This window comes from Oncorhynchus mykiss, chromosome 5 (assembly GCF_013265735.2).
Source record: "Oncorhynchus mykiss isolate Arlee chromosome 5, USDA_OmykA_1.1, whole genome shotgun sequence".
NCBI lineage: Eukaryota > Metazoa > Chordata > Actinopteri > Salmoniformes > Salmonidae > Oncorhynchus > Oncorhynchus mykiss.
Genome location: NC_048569.1, coordinates 26,090,913 through 26,110,649, shown reverse-complemented (window position 1 = coordinate 26,110,649; position 19,737 = coordinate 26,090,913). Strand labels below are relative to the sequence as shown.

General features: G+C 44.2%; 1 protein-coding gene across 1 annotated transcript in view; it reads right to left on the bottom strand.

Annotated features, from left to right (window-relative positions):
- whrna (whirlin a) overlaps positions 1–19,737 on the bottom strand; it is a 153,974-nt gene that overhangs the window by 38,972 nt on the left and 95,265 nt on the right. Inside the window, exons 4-5 of the mRNA XM_021602252.2 lie at positions 15,853–16,061; positions 14,969–14,999 (exon numbers count right to left, since the gene is read on the bottom strand). Coding sequence (XP_021457927.2) covers positions 14,969–14,999; positions 15,853–16,061 — 240 coding nt within the window. The remainder of the gene's footprint in view (positions 1–14,968; positions 15,000–15,852; positions 16,062–19,737) is intronic.

The window sequence follows — 19,737 nt, the reverse complement described above, 5'->3', positions numbered from 1 at the left end:
TCTATTCTGCCTTGCATCTATTACAGCCAGCTCTGGGGCTTGGCAGCTCGCTTGGGTAAACTTTAAAGACTTTTTGAAACTCTTCCTTCGCCAGAATTGCTACTAACTCTCTTTTTATTCTCTTTCTCTCATTCCCTCTCTCTCCCCTTCCCCCCCTCTCTCTGTGGAGAGTTCCCTGTTTTTGTTAGCTTCAAAAGAAAGATTTTTCAAATGCATTGAGGAACTATTGTAATTCTCAATGGATGTAAAAACAGACTTTGTTCCTTGCTGTTCGAGGTGAAGAAAAAAATATTTTGAGAAGCTCCACAGGTAGTGGTGGTGCGTTAAGCCAATCAGAAATACTATCAGATCTCCAAGTGGGCACATTTATATGCCTACATTTGCGCAGGCCAGGTAGCCTATAGGACTACTTCTATGCGTGCGGGTCCTGACTCAGCATTAACAGGAGCACTCCAAACAAAAGACAATGACTAAATTGACAAATCTCGTAAATGGAAGGAAATAAACCAAAACTTGTTTCTCACAAGTGTAGCATAGGTTGTGCACTCTGCTAACAATGTGCCCACTCCAACAATGAGAACAGGAAGACTGGAATAATAATATTGAATGCATTAAAATAAATTACTGTAACCAAAGTAACAAACATTGTAGATTAGAAATTATAGGAATTTACGGTAAATGTACTACTGGTGATATACAGTGCATCCAGGAAAGTATTCAGACCCCTTGACTTTTTCCACATGTTGTTACATTACAGCCTTATCCTAAAATTGATTAAATCGTTTCCCCCCTAATCAATCTACACACAATACCCCATAATGACAAATCAAAAACTGTTTTTTTGGACATTTTTGCAAATGTTTTTTTTTTAAACAACCTGAAATATCACATTTACATAAGTATTCAGACCCTTTACTCAGTACTTTGTTGAAGCACCTCTGGCAGCTATAACAGGCTTGAGGCTTCTTGGGTATGACGCTACAATCTTGACACACCTGTATTAGGGGAGTTTCTCCCATTTTTCTCTGCAGATCCTCTCAAGCTCTGTCAGGTTGGATGTGGAGTGTCACTGCACAGCTATCTCCAGACATGTATGATCGGGTTCAGGTCTGGGCTCTGGCTGGGCCACTCAAGGACTTTCAGAGACGTGCCCTTCTCCCACGATTGCTCAGTTTGGCCATCTTGGTGGTTCCAAACGTCTTCCATTTAAGAGTAATGGAGGCCACTGTGTTCTTGGGGACCTTCAATGCTGCAGAAATGTTTTGGTACCCTTCCCCAGATCTGTGTCTCAACACAATCCTGTCTCAGAGCTCTACAAACAATTCCTTCGACCTCATGGCTTGGTTTTTGCTCTGACATGCACTGTCAACTGTGGGACCTTATATAGACAGGTGTGTGCCTCGGCCATGGAAGCCACACACAAGCCTAAGATCACCATGCATAATACCAAGCTTCGGCTGGAGTGGTGTAAAGCTCGGCGACATTGGAGTCTAGAGCAGTGGAAACGCATTCTCTGGACAGCTGGTGAAGCTGGAGTCCGAATCTGTGTTTGGCGGATGCCCGGAAAACGCTACCTGCCCCAATACATAGTGCCAACTATAAAGTTTGGTGAAGGAGGAATAATTGTCTGGGGCTTTTTTTCACTGTTCAGGCTAGGCCCCTTATTTCCAGTGAAGGGAAATCTTAATGCTACAGCATACAATGACATTCTAGACAATTCTGTGCTTCCAACTTTGTGGCAACAGTTTGGGGAAGGCTTTCCTGTTTCAGCATGACAATGCCCACATGCACAAAGCGAAGTCCATAAAGAAATGGTTTGTCAAGATCGTTGTGGATTAACTTGACTGGTCTGCACAGAGCCCTGACCTCAACCCCATCGAACACCTTTGAGATTAATTGAAACGCAGACTGTAAGCCAGGCCTAATCGCCCAACATCAGTACTCGACCTCACTAATGCTCTTGTGGCTGAATGGAAGCAAGTCCCTGCATGTTCCAACACCCACAGTAGTGAAAAGCCTTCCCAGAAGAGTAGAGGCTGTTACAGCAGCAAAGGAGGGGACCAACTCCATATTAATGCCCATGATTTTGGAATAAGACGAGCAGGTGTCCACATACTTTTGGTCATGTAGTGTATTTATTCCAGGCCAGTTTAAATTCCATCTAACTTTTTAATAAAATAAATGGCCTGCTCTCCAACTTTATTTGGAATGGAAATACCTCAAGAATCTAATTGACTGTTTTACACTTCCCCTATCAAGCTAGAGGTGTTAGACTGCCTCATATGAAGATGTATTACTGGGCTGCAAAACTGCATTCACTTTAACAATGGACAGCAGACTATCCTTGTGCATCAAGTATCAAAGCCAGAAATGTAACATCTTATGATACCTTATGATCTCAAATATATTCACTACTTCGGGTCCAAGGTGTTGAGTTATAGAACCGACAATCCATTGATTCTCAATTACATTCATATTTGGGAAAATGTACATCAATTCATGCGGTGGAAAGAACCATTATCGCACCCCTATTTGGAATAACCCCATCTTACCTCCAAGTCCTGATTCCAAAGTGGCAGCATGAATTTTGAGCATGTGTACTATGATGGCTCTCTACTGTCATTCGATCATTTACAAGAAAGATTTGGATTATCCAAGGCCGATCTCTTTAAGTTCTTACAACTCAGAAATTCAATCATATTTAATCGCTTCAACAGAATCTAGATGAATCAAAGGCGTCTAGAATAGAACAAATACTGAAAGACGCTGCTACGCCAAAGAAGTTAATTGCCAAGTTATATCAAGGGCTGATTGAAAGTACCTGATAGTTCAGAACCTATGAGGAAAAGATAGGAAACAGATCTAAAGGAAGGAATTCTTCTCTAAAGGAGAACCATTGGTCACAGATATGTGAAAAACGCTTACACCTACTCCTACAACCTAAACGACTGCAATTTAAGATAATTCATAGGACTTACTACACTCCTGTCAGAAAGCATGTAATACTTATTTGACAGAATTTGTAAACCATACAGTATGTGGACCATCTCAAAGAATGTACACTGTATGATTGTGGCCAAGTTCGGGCATGTTCTGTATTGTCTGTATTGTTGTCTTGTTTCTGTTTTTTATTGTTTCTGTTTGTGAATGTCAGTTTAATTTGGATACATTTTAAAAAAAAAATGTTAAAGAATTATTGTTTTATAAACCAATTCAGTAATCCTCACAAAATCTCATCAGGTTGATGAGTAATTAGTTTGGATTGTTTATAGGGATCTAGGAAATCAAAGGAAATACACCCAGTGATGCCTTTTTCAAGAGATAGTAGCCTCTCCTCTCCTCTCCTCTCCTCTCCTCTCCTCTCCTCTCCTCTCCTCTCCTCTCCTCTCCTCTCCTCTCCTCTCCTCTCCTCTCCTCTCCTCACCTCACCTCTCCTCTCCTCTCCTCTATTTTCCTTTCTCCTTCTTCTAAGCGATTATAAAGGACTGTCCTGTCCCAGTATCTGGCTGCTCATGCAGGGTATCACTTTAATGGAAGGGTCTTTTTGTGCATATTAACATAAAGGGATTGCACAGCAGCACATAAAGCTCATTGATCCGCTAAGTCACCTTGTGAAGGAACGTGTTCGTCCTACAAGATCACTCTGGCACAAGCACTCGCGTGCGCACACACATATACACACACACACAATTCAGTCCCATTCAAAATCCTATTTTAGCTAACCTCTAACCCTAACCTGTACCCTTGCCCTACACACACACACACACACACACACACACACACACACACACACACACACACACACACACACACACACACACGCACACACAGACACGCACACACAGACACGCACACACACAATTTGGGGCTAAAGACACATAGTTCTCTACATAGATAGCTGTACAAGAGCTCTACAAGGTAAGATGACTGACTTTGCACACACAAGGATTGTGTCATGCTTTATCAGTGTAGACACAGTAACACCTTTTTGGAAGTCTACCCAATGCCCCGCTCCTCTACATCTCCCTGTGGACCCAAAGACATGACCTTGTTATGTCAATGGCGAGGAGCAGCACTTCAAGAGATGTGTAAACGATGGTGATCTCTACCTGTCTCTTCCTCCCCTCTTCTTTCCTTGCTGTCCTTCTTTTTGGCAGATTTTGTCTCTCCCAACTCTCCACCTGTCTCCTTTCCATCTAAAAAAAACCTTCCGCTGCACTGAAGACAGGGCCAAAGTCAAAACCAAAGACAAAATGAGCATCCGTGAGAGAAGACCTTGTAACTAAAGACTCTCTCTACAGTACAAGCATACTGGGACATCATCTTCAGATAAAGCAATGTGGGCTAGGTCTACATGAGGGTGCTAATTTAAAAAACTCACAAGAGCTCTGACCGATACATAAAGCTTATCAAAGAACAGTTATACTATCAAGAGCAGTGTTTAAAAAAAATGTATTTCACCTTTATTTAACCAGGTAGGCCAGTTGAGAACAAGTTCTCATATAAAACTGCGACCTGGCCAAGATAAAGCAAAGCAGTGCAACAAAAAACAACAACACAGAGTTACATGTGGGATAAACAAACATACAGTCAATAACACAATAGAAAAATCTATATACAGTGTGTGCAAATGGGGTAAGGAGGTAAGGCAATAAATAGGCCGTAGTAGCAAAGTAATTACAATTTAGCAAATTAACACTGGGGTGATAGACGTGCAGATGATGATGTGCAAGTAGAAATACTGGTGTGCAAAAGAGCAAAAAAAAGTAAACAAAAACAATATGGGGATGAGGTAGGTAGTTGGATGGGCTATTTACAGATGGGCTGTGTACAGCTTCAGTGATCGGTAAGCTGCTCTGATAGCTGATGATTAAAGTTAGTGAGGAAGATATAAGTCTCCAACTTCAGCGATTTTTGCAATCCTTTCCAGTCATTGGCAGCAGAGAACTGGAAGGAAAGGAGGTGTTGGCTCTAGGGATGACCAGTGATATATACCTGCTGGAGCGCGTGCTACGGGTGGGTGTTGCTATGCTGAACAGTGAGCTGAGATAAGGCGGAGCTTTACCTAGCAAAGACATATTGATGACCTGGAGCCAGTGGGTTTGGCGACGAATATGTAGCAAGGGCCAGCCGACGAGAGCATACAGGTCGCAGTGGTGGGTGGAATAGGGGGCTTTGGTGACAAAACGGATGGCACTGTGATCAAAACGGATGGCACTAGGGTGGCAGGGTAGCCTAGTGGTTAGAGTGTTGGACTAATAACCAGAAGCTTGCAAGTTCAAATCCCCGAGCTGACAAATCTGTTGTTCTGCCCCTGAACAGGCAGTTAACCCACTGTTCCTAGGCCATCATTGAAAATAAGAATTTGTTCTTTAACTGACTTGCCTAGTTAAATAAAATAAGTAAAACTGCACCAGTTTGCTGAGTAGAGTGTTGGAGGCTATTTTGTAAATGACATCGCCAAAGTCGAGGATCAGTAGGATAGTCAGCTTTACGAGGGTATGTTTGGCAGCGTGAGTGAAGGAGGTTTTGTCGCGCAATAGGAAGCCGATTCTATATTTAATTTTGGATTGGAGATGCTTAATATGAGTCTGCTAGGACAGTTTACAGTCTAGCCAGACACCTAGGTATTTGTAATTGTTCACATATTCTAAGTCAGAACCGTCCAGAGTAGTGGTGCTAGTTGGGTGGGCGGGTGCGGGCAGCGATCGGGTGAAGAGCATGCATTTAGTTTTACAAGCATTTAAGAGCAGTTGGAGGTCATGGAAGGAGTGATGGCATTGAAGCTCGTTTGGGGGTTTGTTAACACAGTGTCAAAAGAAGGGCCAGATGTATACAGAATGGTATTGCCTGCATAGAGGTGGATCAAGGAATCACCCGCAGCAAGAGCGACATCATTGAGATATACAGAGAAAATAGTCAGCCCGAGAATTGAACCCTGTCGTAAACCCATAGAGACTGCCAGAGGTCTGGACAAGGCAGACCTCAGGCAAGGCAGTTATTTCAGTCATTTGAGAAATCAAAGCTGTTGAGTCTGCCGATAAGAATACGGTGATAAACAGAGTCAGAAGCCTTGGCCAGATCGATGAAGACGGCTGCACAGTGCTGTCTTTTATCGATGATGGTTATGATACCGTTTAGTACCTTGGGTATGGCTGAAGTGCACCCGTTACCAGCTCGGAAGCCGGATTGCACAGCGGAGAAGGAACGGTGGGATTCGAAATGGTCAGTGATCTTTGTTATCTTGGCTTTCGAAGACTTTAGAAAGGCAGAGCAGGATGGATATAGGTCTGTAACAGTTTGGGTCTAGAGTGTCACCCCCTTTGAAGAGGGGGATGACCGCGGCAGCTTTCCAATCTTTAGGAATCTCGGACCATACGAAAGAGAGGTTGAACAGACGAGTAATATGGGTTGCAACAACGGATAGTTTTAGAAAGAGAGGGTCCAGATTATCTAGCCCAGCTAATTTGTACAGGTCCAGGTTTTGCAGCTCTTTCAGAACATCAGCTATCTGGATTTGGGTGAAGGAGAAGCTGGGGAGGCTTCGGCAAGTAGCTGCGGGGGGTGCAGAGCTGTTGGTCAGGGTTGGGGTAGCCAGGAGGAAAGCATGGCCAGCCGTTGAGAAATGCATATTGAAATTCTCGATTATCGTGGATTTATCGGTGGTGACAGTGTTTCCTAGCCTCAGTGCAGTGGGCAACTGGGAGGTGCTGCTCTTATTCTCCATGGGCTTTACAGTGTCCCAGAACTTTTTGGAGTTAGAGCAACAGGATGCAAATGTCTGTTTGAAAAAGCTAGCCTTTTCTTTGTAAACTGGCAGTGTGTATTGGTTCCTGACTTCCCTGAAAAGTCGCATATCACAGGGACTATTCGATGCTAGTGCAGTACGCCACAGGATGTTTTTGTGCTGGTCGAGGGCAGTCAGGTCTGGAGTGAACCAAGGGCTATATCTGTTCTTAGTTCTTTTTGAAAGGGGCATGCTTATTTAATATGGTGAGGAAATTACTTTTAAAGAACAACCAGGCATCCTCTACTGACGGGATGAGGTCAATATCCTTCCAGGATACCCGGGCCAGGTCAATTAGAAAGGCCTGCTTGCAGAAGTGTATTAGGGAGTGTTTGACAGTGATGAGGGGTGGTCGTTTGACCGCAGACCCATAACGGATGCAGGCAATGAGGCAGTGATTGCTGAGATCCTGATTGAAAAGAGCAGAGGTGTATTTGGAGGGCAAGTTGGTCAGGATAATATCTATGAGGGTGCCCATGTTTACGGATTTAGGGTTGTACCTGGTGGGTTCCTTGATAATTTGCAGGACGGCCAGGGTGTTAAGCATATCCCAGTTTAGGTCACCTAACAGAACAAACTCTGAAGATAGATGGGGGGCAATCAATTCACATATGGTGTCCAGGGCACAGCTGGGGGCTGAGGGGGGTCTGTAATTTTAGATTTTTTGGTGGCCTTCCTAAAACAGGATTTAGACACGGTAAGGACATCAGGGTTGGTGGAGTGTGCTAAAGCAGTGAGTAAAACAAACTTAGGGAGGAGGCTTCTGATGTTAACATGCATGAAACCAAGGCTTTTACAGTTGCAGAAGTCAACAAATGAGAGCACCTGGGGACACACAGGGCCTGGGTTAACCTCTACATCACCCGATGCACAGAGGAGGAATAGGATGAGGGTACGGCAAAAGACTATCAGAACTGGTCATCTAGTGCGTTGGGAACAGAGAATAAAAGGAGCAGATTTCTGTGCGTGGTAGGATAGATTTGGGTCATAATGTATAGACAATGGGTATGGTAGGGTGCGGGTACAGTGGAGGTAAACCTAGGCATTGAGTGACAATAAGAGACGTTGCATCTCTGGAGGCACTAGTTATGCTAGGCGAGGACACCGCATGTGTGGGAGGTGGGACAAAATAGCTATCTAAGGCATGTTTTGTTGGGACTAGGGGCTCCGCAGTCAAATAAAACAATGATAACTACCCTAAACAACAGTATACAAGGCATATTGACATTAGAGAGAGACATTAAGCGAGGCAGAAAGCAATCACACGTGTTGATTGGGAGAGCTAGCTAAGACAACAATGGGTCGACAACAACAGCTAAACAGCTAAGACAACAACAACAGGTAAAAAGGCGATGAATGGGCAGAGAGGGTTAGTTAACTACACACAGGACCTGAGTTCAAGGCTGGGGCCGACAGATATACAAAATAAACAAAATGGAGTATTGTGATTAATGAACAGTGCAGCAGGCATCAGCTATGTAGCAAAGTGATCATAGGGTCGAGTGAACAGCAATAGGTGAAACAGGGAAGCCTTTAGATCATGGGTGTCAAACTCTGGCCCGTGGGCCAAATTTGGCCCGCGGGGTAATTATATTTGGCCCGCGAGACAATACCAAATTACTACTAGAGCTGGCCCGCCGGTATTATACAGCGCATTCACCACTAATACTACGAATCCCATAATGCTCTGCTGTTTTCGCGCGCCAATCAGGACAGGACCCAGAAACGCTCTCTCCTCTGTGACAGTAGTCATAGCAACATAGACGCTACAACTGTCAGCGAGCTAACCCTTCCCAAAAATGGCGAAAAGAAAGGCAGAAAACAGGAGCTTTCTGGACAAGTGGGAGGCAGAATATCTGTTTACATATGTAAAAGACAAACCTGTTTGTCTTGTTTGTGGAGTCAACGTGGCTGTAAGTAAGGAGTACAACATTAGACGACACTATGAAACGAAACACCATGACAAATACAAGGACCTGGACATGACTCAAAGGAGCCAGAAAGTAGAGGAGATGAAAAGAAGTTTGGTTTCACAACAGAATATGTTTAAAAAAGCCACATCACAAAGCGAGGCTGCTGTAAAGGCTAGTTATATAGTGGCAGCAGACATCGCAAAATCAGCCCGGCCCTTTAATGAGGGAGAGTTCATGAAAAAGTGCATGATGAAGGTTTGTGACCTCGTATGCCCAGAGAAAAAACAAGCATTTTCAAACGTGAGCCTGAGCAGGAACACAGTAGCTGATCGCACATGTGATCTTGCCACCAATCTGTATGACCAGCTGATGGAAAAGGGAAAAGATTTTGTTGCGTTCTCCCTCGCTGTGGATGAGAGCTGCGACGCATCTGATAATGCTCAGCTGTCAGTCTTCATCTGTGGAGTGGACTCAAATCTGTGTGTTACGGAGGAGCTATTAGGATTCAAATCAATGCATGGCACAACCAAAGGAAAGGAAATCTTTGAGGAGGTTTCCAAATGTGTAACTGAAATAAAGCTGCCGTGGGATAAACTCGTTGGATTAACGACAGATGGTGCGCCAGCGATGTGCGGTATAAAGAGTGGACTGGTGGGCATGGTTCGGGAGAAGATGCGGGAAGAAAACTGTGCAGGTGAGCTAACTGTTTACCACTGCATCATACATCAGGAAGCACTGTGTGCCAAAGCCCTAAAGATGGAACATGTTATGACCACAGTAACACAGGTAGTTAACTTTATAAGAGCCAAAGGTCTAAATCACCGCCAGTTGAAATCTTTTCTGGAGGAGTGTGGTTCGGAATACGCAGACGTGCCGTATCACACAGAGGTGAGATGGCTAAGCAGAGGAAAAGTACTGAACAGATGTTTCGAGCTGCGTGAGGAAATATGTAAATTCCTGGAAACCAAAGGGAAGGATACAGCAGAGCTCCGGGAGCAAAAGTTCCTGTGTGAGCTGGCCTTTCTCTGTGACATCTCGAGCCATCTCGATGCGCTGAACCTGCAGCTTCAGGGGCGGGGGCGCATCATCACAGACATGTACGCTGCAGTGAGGGCCTTCAAAACTAAACTGTGCCTGTGGGAGAATCAGATGCTGCAAGGAAACCCTTGCCATTTTCCCTGCTGCCAATCCATAAAAGCGCAGATCTCTACCGCCGTGTTCCCATGCGCACAGTTTGCTGAAAAACTCAGTGTTCTCTCAGTGTTCTAGCCGGCGATTTGCCGACTTCGATGCCCAGAAATGCAAGTTTGAACCGCTTAGTAATCCCTTCGCAGTTGATGTGGAAAATGCACCAACCAACATCCAAATGGAGCTGATTGAACTCCAGTGCAACGACACGCTGAAGTCAAAGTATGATGCTGTGGGCGCCGCACAGTTTACACGGTTCATCCCTGACACAATGCCTCAGCTCCGCACCCAAGCTGCTCAGATGCTCTCCATGTTCGGCAGCACTTATCTATGCGAGCAACTTTTCTCCTCGATGAAGATGACCAAAACAACTCACAGGAGACGTCTGACTGATGAACATCTTCGCTCGATACTGAGGATTTCTTCAGCTCAGAGCTTGAGCCCAGACATTGATGAACTAGCATCCAAGAAGAGATGCCAGGTATCTGGCTTGGGCACATCAGATTAGACAATGTGTGCAATAATTAACGTTTTCTTTATGCACTTTTTCTTGCTACAAGGCATGGGCTTGAATGGTTGATTGATTTATTATCATTTTATTTGTAAAATTATTAGCCAGTGGAAAAAGTTTATTTTGGTATTTAAATCAGAAGGCTGCAAATAGAAAAGAGGCATACAATTTTTATTTAAATTTTATTTATTTAATAAATGAATGCCATTGATGTGTTTTTTCATTTGAAATTCGATTTTGCATGTCTCCACTATTAAATTATATATTGTATGGTAATAAGCGATGCTTGTTCCATATTCAATGTTAAAGCAAAACTTGTTTGGGTCCATATTAAAAGGTTAATTTGTTAAATGTTGGCCCGTGACTTTGTTCAGGTTTTACATTTTGGCCCACTGGGTATTTGAGTTTGACACCCCTGCTTTAGATAGTCGTTACTACGCTAGCTGGGAGATGCGCCTGGCTTAAGGCTAACTGGTGCTAGCTTTGGGACAAGGGCGTCACCGTCGGCAGACCAGTCGTGATGGATCGGCGGGGCTCCGTGTCGACAAAGGGTCCAGGCAAAAGAGGTGTTGTAGCTGGCACAAGTTTGCTTGCTAGCAGGGATATGCGCCTGGCTTGAGGCTAACTGGTGCTAGCTTCGGGACAAGGGCGTTAGTCACTATAGCCACTCCGGTGCATCCGGTGCAAAGGTCCAGAGCTTATGGCAGGAATCCGGTGATGTAGTGGCTTCTAGTCGTGTTAGGGAAGAGTCCGGGAGGCATCAGCTGTGTTTCTAAGTGATCATAGGGTCCACTGAGCAAGCCGGGAGATGGGCCTGGCTCAAGGCTAGCTTCGAGGCTGGGCCACTCGGTAGCAGCTAGCTAGCTGCGATGATCCGGAGTAATGGTCCGGAGCTTACGGCAGGAATCCGGTGATGTAGTGGAGAAAAGCAGTCCGATATGCTCAGGGTTGATATCGCGCTGTGCAGACTGGCAGGTATTATCCAGGCTAAAAGAGGCTGGTGTCTGAGCTAAAGGTAAAGGCCGCTAGCAGTGGCTAACAATGACTAAATAGCTAGTAGCTAATTAGCTGGTTAGCTGCTGATAGCTAGCTTCTGATGAGGGTTCTAGCTATAATTTAAAAATGGGAAAAGATATTTAAATAAATTGAAATATATACAGCAACAAAAAAGAAAAAAAAAAAAAAGAACATTTACACGGGACAACAACAAACACGTCCGCATTGGCTACGCTATCTTGTGTGGGTTCCTTCTTTTTTTCTCAAGTGGGTGAAGTAAAATACCCTCATTTTTCTTCATGATGACCACTAAATAGGGTATAATATATTATAAAATGGGTAGTTTGGGTCCTGGATACTGATTGGCTGAAAGGTGTGGTATATCAGACATTATAAACTTGTTGGTTCGAGCCCTGAATGCTGATTGGCTGACAGCCGTGGTATATCAGACCGTATACCGCGAGTATGACAAAACATGTATTTATACTGCTCTAATTATGCTGGTAACCAGTTTATCATAGCAATAAGGCACCTCGGGGGTTTCTGGTATATGGCCGAAATACCACGGCTAAGGCCTGTATCCAGGCACTCCGCGTTGCATCGTGCTTAAGAACAGCCCTTAGCCGTGGTATGTTGGCCATATACCACACCCCCCAGGCCTTATTGCTTACATTTAACACAGGTATGATGCAAAAATGCTTGTTTACTGTTCTATTAGTGTTAAACACCAGTTTATAATGGCAATAAGGCACCTCAGGGGTTTGTGATCTAAGGCTAATATATCACGGCTAAGGGATGTACTGTATCTAGGCTGTACTCCGCTTTGCGTTGTGTCTAAGAACAGTCGTTATATTGACCAATGTACCGCACCCCCCCCCCGGCCTTATTGCTTAAATATGAGTTTAACAGTGCCTTGCGAAAGTATTCGGCCCCCTTGAACTTTGCGACTTTTGCCACATTTCAGGCTTCAAACATAAATATATAAAACTGTATTTTTTTGTGAAGAATCAACAACAAGTGGGACACAATCATGAAGTGGAAGGACATTTATTGGATATTTCAAACTTTTTTAACAAATCAAAAACTGAAAAATTGGGCGTGCAAAATTATTCAGCCCCTTTACTTTCAGTGCAGCAAACTCTCTCCAGAAGTTCAGTGAGGATCTCTGAATGATCCAATGTTGACCTAAATGACTAATGATGATAAATACAATCCACCTGTGTGTAATCAAGTCTCCGTATAAATGCACCTGCACTGTGATAGTCTCAGAGGTCCGTTAAAAGCGCAGAGAGCATCATGAAGAACAAGGAACACACCAGGCAGGTCCGAGATACTGTTGTGAAGAAGTTTAATGCCGGATTTGGATACAAAAAGATTTCCCAAGCTTTAAACATCCCAAGGAGCACTGTGCAAGCGATAATATTGAAATGGAAGGAGTATCAGACCACTGCAAATCTACCAAGACCTGGCCGTCCCTCTAAACTTTCTGCTTATACAAGGAGAAGACTGATCAGAGATGCAGCCAAGAGGCCCATGATCACTCTGGATGAACTGCAGAGATCTACAGCTGAGGTGGGAGACTCTGTCCATAGGACAACAGTCAGTCGTATATTGCACAAATCTGGCCTTTATGGAAGAGTGGCAAGAAGAAAGCCATTTCTTAAAGATATCCATAAAAAGTGTAGTTTAAAGTTTGCCACAAGCCACCTGGGAGACACACCAAACATGTGGAAGAAGGTGCTCTGGTCAGATGAAACCAAAATTGAACCTTTTGGCAACAATGCAAAACGTTATGTTTGGCGTAAAAGCAACACAGTTCATCACTCTGAACACACCATCCCCACTGTCAAACATGGTGGTGGCAGGATCATTGTTTGGGCCTGCTTTTCTTCAGCAGGGACAGGGAAGATGGTTAAAATTGATGGGAAGATGGATGGAGCCAAATACAGGACCATTCTGGAAGAAAACCTGATGGAGTCTGCAAAAGACCTGAGACTGGGACGGAGATTTGTCTTCCAACAAGACAATGATCCAAAACATAAAGCAAAATCTACAATGGAATGGTTCAAAAATAAACATATCCAGGTGTTAGAATGGCCAAGTCAAATTCCAAACCTGAATCCAATCGAGAATCTGTGGAAAGAACTGAAAACTGCTGTTTACAAATGCTCTCCATCCAACCTCACTGAGCTCGAGCTGTTTTGCAAGGAGGAATGGGAAAAAATGTCAGTCTCTCGATGTGCAAAACTGATAGAGACATACCCCAAGCGACTTACAGCTGTAATTGCAGCAAAAGGTGGCGCTACAAAGTATTAACTTAAGGGGGCTGAATAATTTTGCACGCCCAATTTTTCAGTTTTTGATTTGTTAAAAAAGTTTGAAATATCCAATAAATGTCGTTCCACTTCATGATTGTGTCCCACTTGTTGTTGATTCTTCACAAAAAAATACAGTTTTATATCTTTATGTTTGAAGCCTGAAATGTGGCAAAAGGTCGCAAAGTTCAAGGGGGCCGAATACTTTCGCAAGGCACTGTATTACATGTAAAAGTACAATCTCTGCATGTTCCTGTAAAGTTTAGCTCAGGTTCAGGGCATTGTGTGTGGTTTACTGACGTTGACAAGTATCCACAAGATGCTGTTAAGGCCTTGCACCAGAGCTATGTAAAGTTCAGCTCCATCTCCTCAGGCCAAGTTCTCTGTAATTGTCAATAACAGCAAACCAAACAGCATGAGTCCTGTGGGACAGTATTGTGTTCTGGGGGTTCTCCCAGCCTGACCTAAGCCTGGCCTCTCGCCCTGCTGATGCCCTCACACCCAATAACACCGGTGGCGACCGCATGACATGGACGAAAATGCCAGCGTCCCTCTGCTTCTCTACATGCTGGCATGATGCAGCGCTGTCACAGATGTGGATACAGATGACGAGAGAGTTGGAGAGAGCAGATATGATCACAGCACATACAGTTGCAAATAGAGACATACACACACAGTATTTTACAGCTAACCTTGTGGGGACACACAATTCAGTCCCATTTAAAATCATATTTTCCCTAACCCTAAACCTAACCCATACTCTTACACTAACCTTAACCCATACACTAACCTGTTAGGGATCCCAAGTAGCGCAGTGGTCTAAGGCACTGCATCACAGTGCTAGAGGCGTCCCTACAGACACAGGTTCGATCCCAGGCTGTATCACAACCGGCCATGATCGGGAGTCCCATAGGGTGGCACACAATTGGCCCAGCATCGTTCGGGTTAGGGGAGGGTTTGGCAGGGGTAGGCCATCATTGTAAATAAGAATTTGTTCTTAACTAGTTAAATGAAAGTTAAATAACCTAAAACTCCTGACACTTAACGTAACTTTAACCCTAAACCACCTCGAAATAGCATTTTACCTTGTGGGGACTAACAAAATGTCCCCAGTTGGTCAAATTTTTGTTCATTTACTATTCTTGTGGGGACTTCTGGTCACCATAAGAATAGTTAAACATGTCCACTGGCAGGCCAGGGACACACGTATAAGACTGATGATGTCATAGACAGAGCTCTGTGTGGAGGTTGGCCTTACCCTTCCTGATGCTCCTTGGTCCATGGACAAGCTGCAGGATAAACAGATAAACAGAACACATTATTACACTGTCCTCATGACAGCTCCCTCCAGACACACACGTATCACTGGTAGCATGTTGTCATTACCTCTCTGCTCTGACAATATGTGGACACACACACACACACACAAGCAGGCAGACCGCCAGATATTAGAGTGATGTACTGTCCTGGTATAAAAACATCTACCTTGCAGTTATTTGTTTCTCTCTGTGGTGTGTGACCAGCTCTCCAAAGCTCTCTTAATCAGGCGTACTGCATTACAGCTAATGACACTGAGCTGGAGCAGAACACCACACGCACGCGCGCACACTCACGTATCTCATTGCCCGGAGTGACACTAAATAAACTGGCACGCCTGGAAAAGCATTTGAAATGGAAATGTATGGAAACCTTGTATGTGGGTCATTCATCTATTCAACTGCACACATGCATACAGATTACATCTACAGAGCAGACAGAACAGATGAAGAAGTATCTATCCTCACAATGGGGAGAAGGCCAATATCTCTGTCTTTATGAGAGTAATTCTAGCTTCTCGTAGCAATCTAAGCAGCCAACAACATAATTACTGATTCAAAGCATGTCGTTGGGGTCAGTAAAGGGAGAGGTGTGGTAAAATCAAAGATGCCCTCTTGAAATTACACATTAAATCAGGCGCAAATTCAATTAGCGAGCTTTACTTTTAAACACCATCACCATCTCCCTTACCATCTCCCACCCCTCCCTCACCATCTCCCTCACCATCTCTCACCCCTCCCTCATCCTCAACCCACCCACCCCCTCCCTCACCCAAACCTCACTCTCTCCCACCCCTTCCCTCTCCCTCCCCTCTCTCTCTCTTACCCAGCCACACTGCCGCTGGCAGAGCTCTCAGCGATTTGGGAGCTGGCAATCCACTTGGTCTCCCCCACTACTGTCCTGGCATGTGGCAAGCGCCCCACGTCCTTCACAGTCATTATCAGGTGGCGCGATGACTTGAGCACGCGCACAGCCTCGTCATGGGGGATACCCAGGAAGCTGCACCCGTTCACCTCCAGGATCTGATCGCCCACCTGGGTTGCGGGGAGGGCACAGAGAGGAAGGAATGGTGGGCGGACTGGCATGGGCATGGGCAGACACTGGGTCACAGTACATAAGTCAGAGGTCACACAGTAGGGGCCAGAGAGGTAGAGATGAGGTAGAGTACAGACGAGAGTGAAAGTAACAAACACAGTTGGGGTTAGATTGGTAGATTGATCCGTGCTGAGTTCCAGTGGGAGGTAGATCCTGTTTAGATGTGAGGTCACAGGGTCAGAGGTATTCCTTACTCCTGGTAAGACTGAGAGGTACTCCCTCTATTGAGAGGGCTTCTAGACGCTAATGCAGACAACTCTGTCTATGGATGTGTATCTCCATCTGTAGGGCTCCATAACCATAACCCTAGGTCTTTCTGCACTCCCCTTGTGGACTCTTACAGTATCTTACCTCGGACCTTAGCAATATGGATCACTAGGCTGACCTCTGATCATCTACAATATTATTATGTGTTAACTGATAGCACTGTGAACTGTATAGATAAATCACATATGCAGCAGCTAGTGACAGACTACATTAAACAGAGACCAGACAGACTGGCCTTTCAGGGATGGCTAACACTGACCTTTATAAAGTTAGCTAGCTGCAACAAGACCAGGGCCTGTATTCATTAAATGCATCACTAACACAGAGAGGCTGCTGCCTACATACAGACTTGAAAGAATTGGCAACTCTAATAAATGGATCACAAGTCACTTTATAAATGCCACTTTAATAATGATGTTTACATATTTGCATTACTCCCACATACTGTATTTTATACCATGTATTGAATCTTGCCTATGCTGCTCGGTCACTGCTCATCCATATATTTATGTGTCACACCCTGATCTGTTTCACCTGCCTTTGTGATTTTCTTCACCCCCCTCCAGGTGTCGCCCATCTTCCCCATTATCCCCTGTGTATTTATACCTGTGTTCTCTGTTTGTCTGTTGCCAGTTTGTTTTGTTCATTCAGACCGACCAGCGGTTTCCCCCTTGCTCCTGTCCTGTCTATAGTGCCTGTTTCCTAGTTTTCCCAGTTTTGACCTTCCTGCTTAACCTGACCCTGAGCCTGTACCTTTGCATGCCCGTGTTCGATTTAATAAACCTTTGTTACTTCAACATTGTCTGCACCTGGGTCTTACCTTCAAACCTGAAATTATGTACATATTCTTATTCCATCCCTTTACTATTTGTATGTATTAGGTAGTTGTTGTGGAATTGTTCGATTACTTGTTGATATTGCTGCACTGTCAGAACTAGAAGCACAAGCATTTCGCTACACTCGCAATAACATCTGCTAACCATGTGTATGTGACAAATAACATTTTATTTTATTTGAGAAGGAGCGCTGATCTAGGATCAGTTTAGCCTTTTAGAACATAATGCATAAGATTATATGGACAGGGGGACCTGATCCTAGATGGGCACTTCTACTCTGAGATGCTTTATGAATATGGGCCCAGTACTGTTCCTGCCAGAGATTAAGCCAATTTCATCCCCATTATTTCAAAGCATGTCGTTGGGGTCAATAAAGGGAGCGGTGTGGTAAAATCAAAGACTGAAAAATACTGTGATGCCCTCACACATTAAATCAGGCGCTTGTGCACCCCCACACCCTCCTTCACCATTAGTTTTGCATTTAGAGTTTAATTAGGTGTTTAGCAATTCATCATTATTTCCAGATGTCAGCTGTTCTCACATGGGTTGTTATATTTTATTTGACTGAGCTTAGTCAACCAAATCGCACCAACAACAACTTCAGTAATCCCTCAAAAGATATTTAGTATATTCCGTGACTGGTATTGAGGTATTATGGGAGTGAGAGTCCCTTGACATTTGTTCTCTCTATTTCTCTCATACACTCACACACACCCAGAAGAGTCTCTGATCATGTTGAGTCACCACAGAGGCGCCAAATGACAGTGATGGTGTGCTGCATCTCCTGCTGTTGTCATAAAGTTGGCACTGACGCCAATCCCCCCCACCCCTCCTCTCCTCCATCCCTCCTTCCTTATTATAATTTCATTAAGGGGCTTAGAGAAGCTGGCAAAGAAAGTACTGCTTCCTCATAGCACATGCGCGCGAGTGCACACACATGCACACACATGCACACACACAGATCAATGCGCTGCGTCAAATCCAAGTGTGGGCAAGCCGCCAGGGAGCATCCTGGGTAATTAACCAGCAGCGACGCTGGCTGGACCAATGATAATTATATTTACAAATGAGAGGCCAATCAATGTGGAGATGAATAATAAGCGACTGTGTTTTCTGGAAATTCGGCTCAGGCTACAGATGAGTACAACTGGATCGATGGCCATGAAACACAGCCCATTGTTTTCCCCACACACCTTTCTATCGCAACTCTCACATTGCCATTGATTCCCCATCTCGCTCTATGTCTTCATTGTTCTCTTTCTTTCTCTCTGTCTCACTTTCTCAGCTTGTGTGCCAACACCTCCACAAGAAAGCAACAACTCGAATCACAACTACAGAAACAGCCTTGGAAGCCAATCAGATCCCAACCAGATCTACAGTCAGGGGGGAATGGAGCCTGTAAAGCTTTGGGGTACTGCAGTGGTGGCTATTGGACTGAATGGAAAGGTATCAAACACATACCATTTCTTTATTCCATTGCAGCCACTACAATGAAATGTTCCTCCTATATCTCCACCCACCATCCACCACTAGATAACTGTTATATCACAGTGGCTCTCTGACCAATACACAACCTGTATGAACTAAATCAGGATTTTGATGAAGGCGTGGCATGTTAAGTGAATCAGATGGGAGAGAGAGTTGAAAGCTGACCAGAGCTGATCTCATAGCAGTAAGAAAAGGTTGAGCTACAATATAAAAAACACACCCAACACAGTGACTCTGTGGGGTTAGAGAGCACATGTCTCAGGTGAGGAGAGGTGAACAGACATCGTATTAGATCCCCTTTTAAGTGTCTTTCTTCCCTACACTGTGCGTATGTCACAAAAGGCACGCTATACATAGTGCACTACTTTTGACCAGGGCTCACCAGTAGTGCAATATATAGGCAATAGTGTTGCTTTTGGAGAGCATCCTGTATTTGTTTGATCTGGCCCACTGTCTTGAATCCCATTGACATTACACTGGTTGGGGTGGGACAGTAATGTACTATGTGGCGAAGGGCAGAGGTATTCAAACATTTTCAGCAGTGACCCAATTTTTTACGCCAGATCTTCTGGGGACGCCACTTTTTCTTGTGACAGCAGCCCCCCCCCCAAATCTTTTGACACAACCTTAACATCTGTACAATTAGATTTTTAAATCAACACATGACCTTCAAAATAAATGTGTAAAAAAAAATGTTGGTAAAAAAAACAATATATGTACAGTGCCTTGCGAAAGTATTCGGCCCCCTTGAACTTTGCGACCTTTTGCCACATTTCAGGCTTCAAACATAAAGATATAAAACTGTATTTTTTTGTGAAGAATCAACAACAAGTGGGACACAATCATGAAGTGGAACGACATTTATTGGATATTTCAAACTTTTTTAACAAATCAAAAACGGAAAAATTGGGAGTGCAAAATTATTCAGCCCCCTTTACTTTCAGTGCAGCAAACTCTCTCCAGAAGTTCAGTGAGGATCTCTGAATGATCCAATGTTGACCTAAATGACTAATGATGATAAATA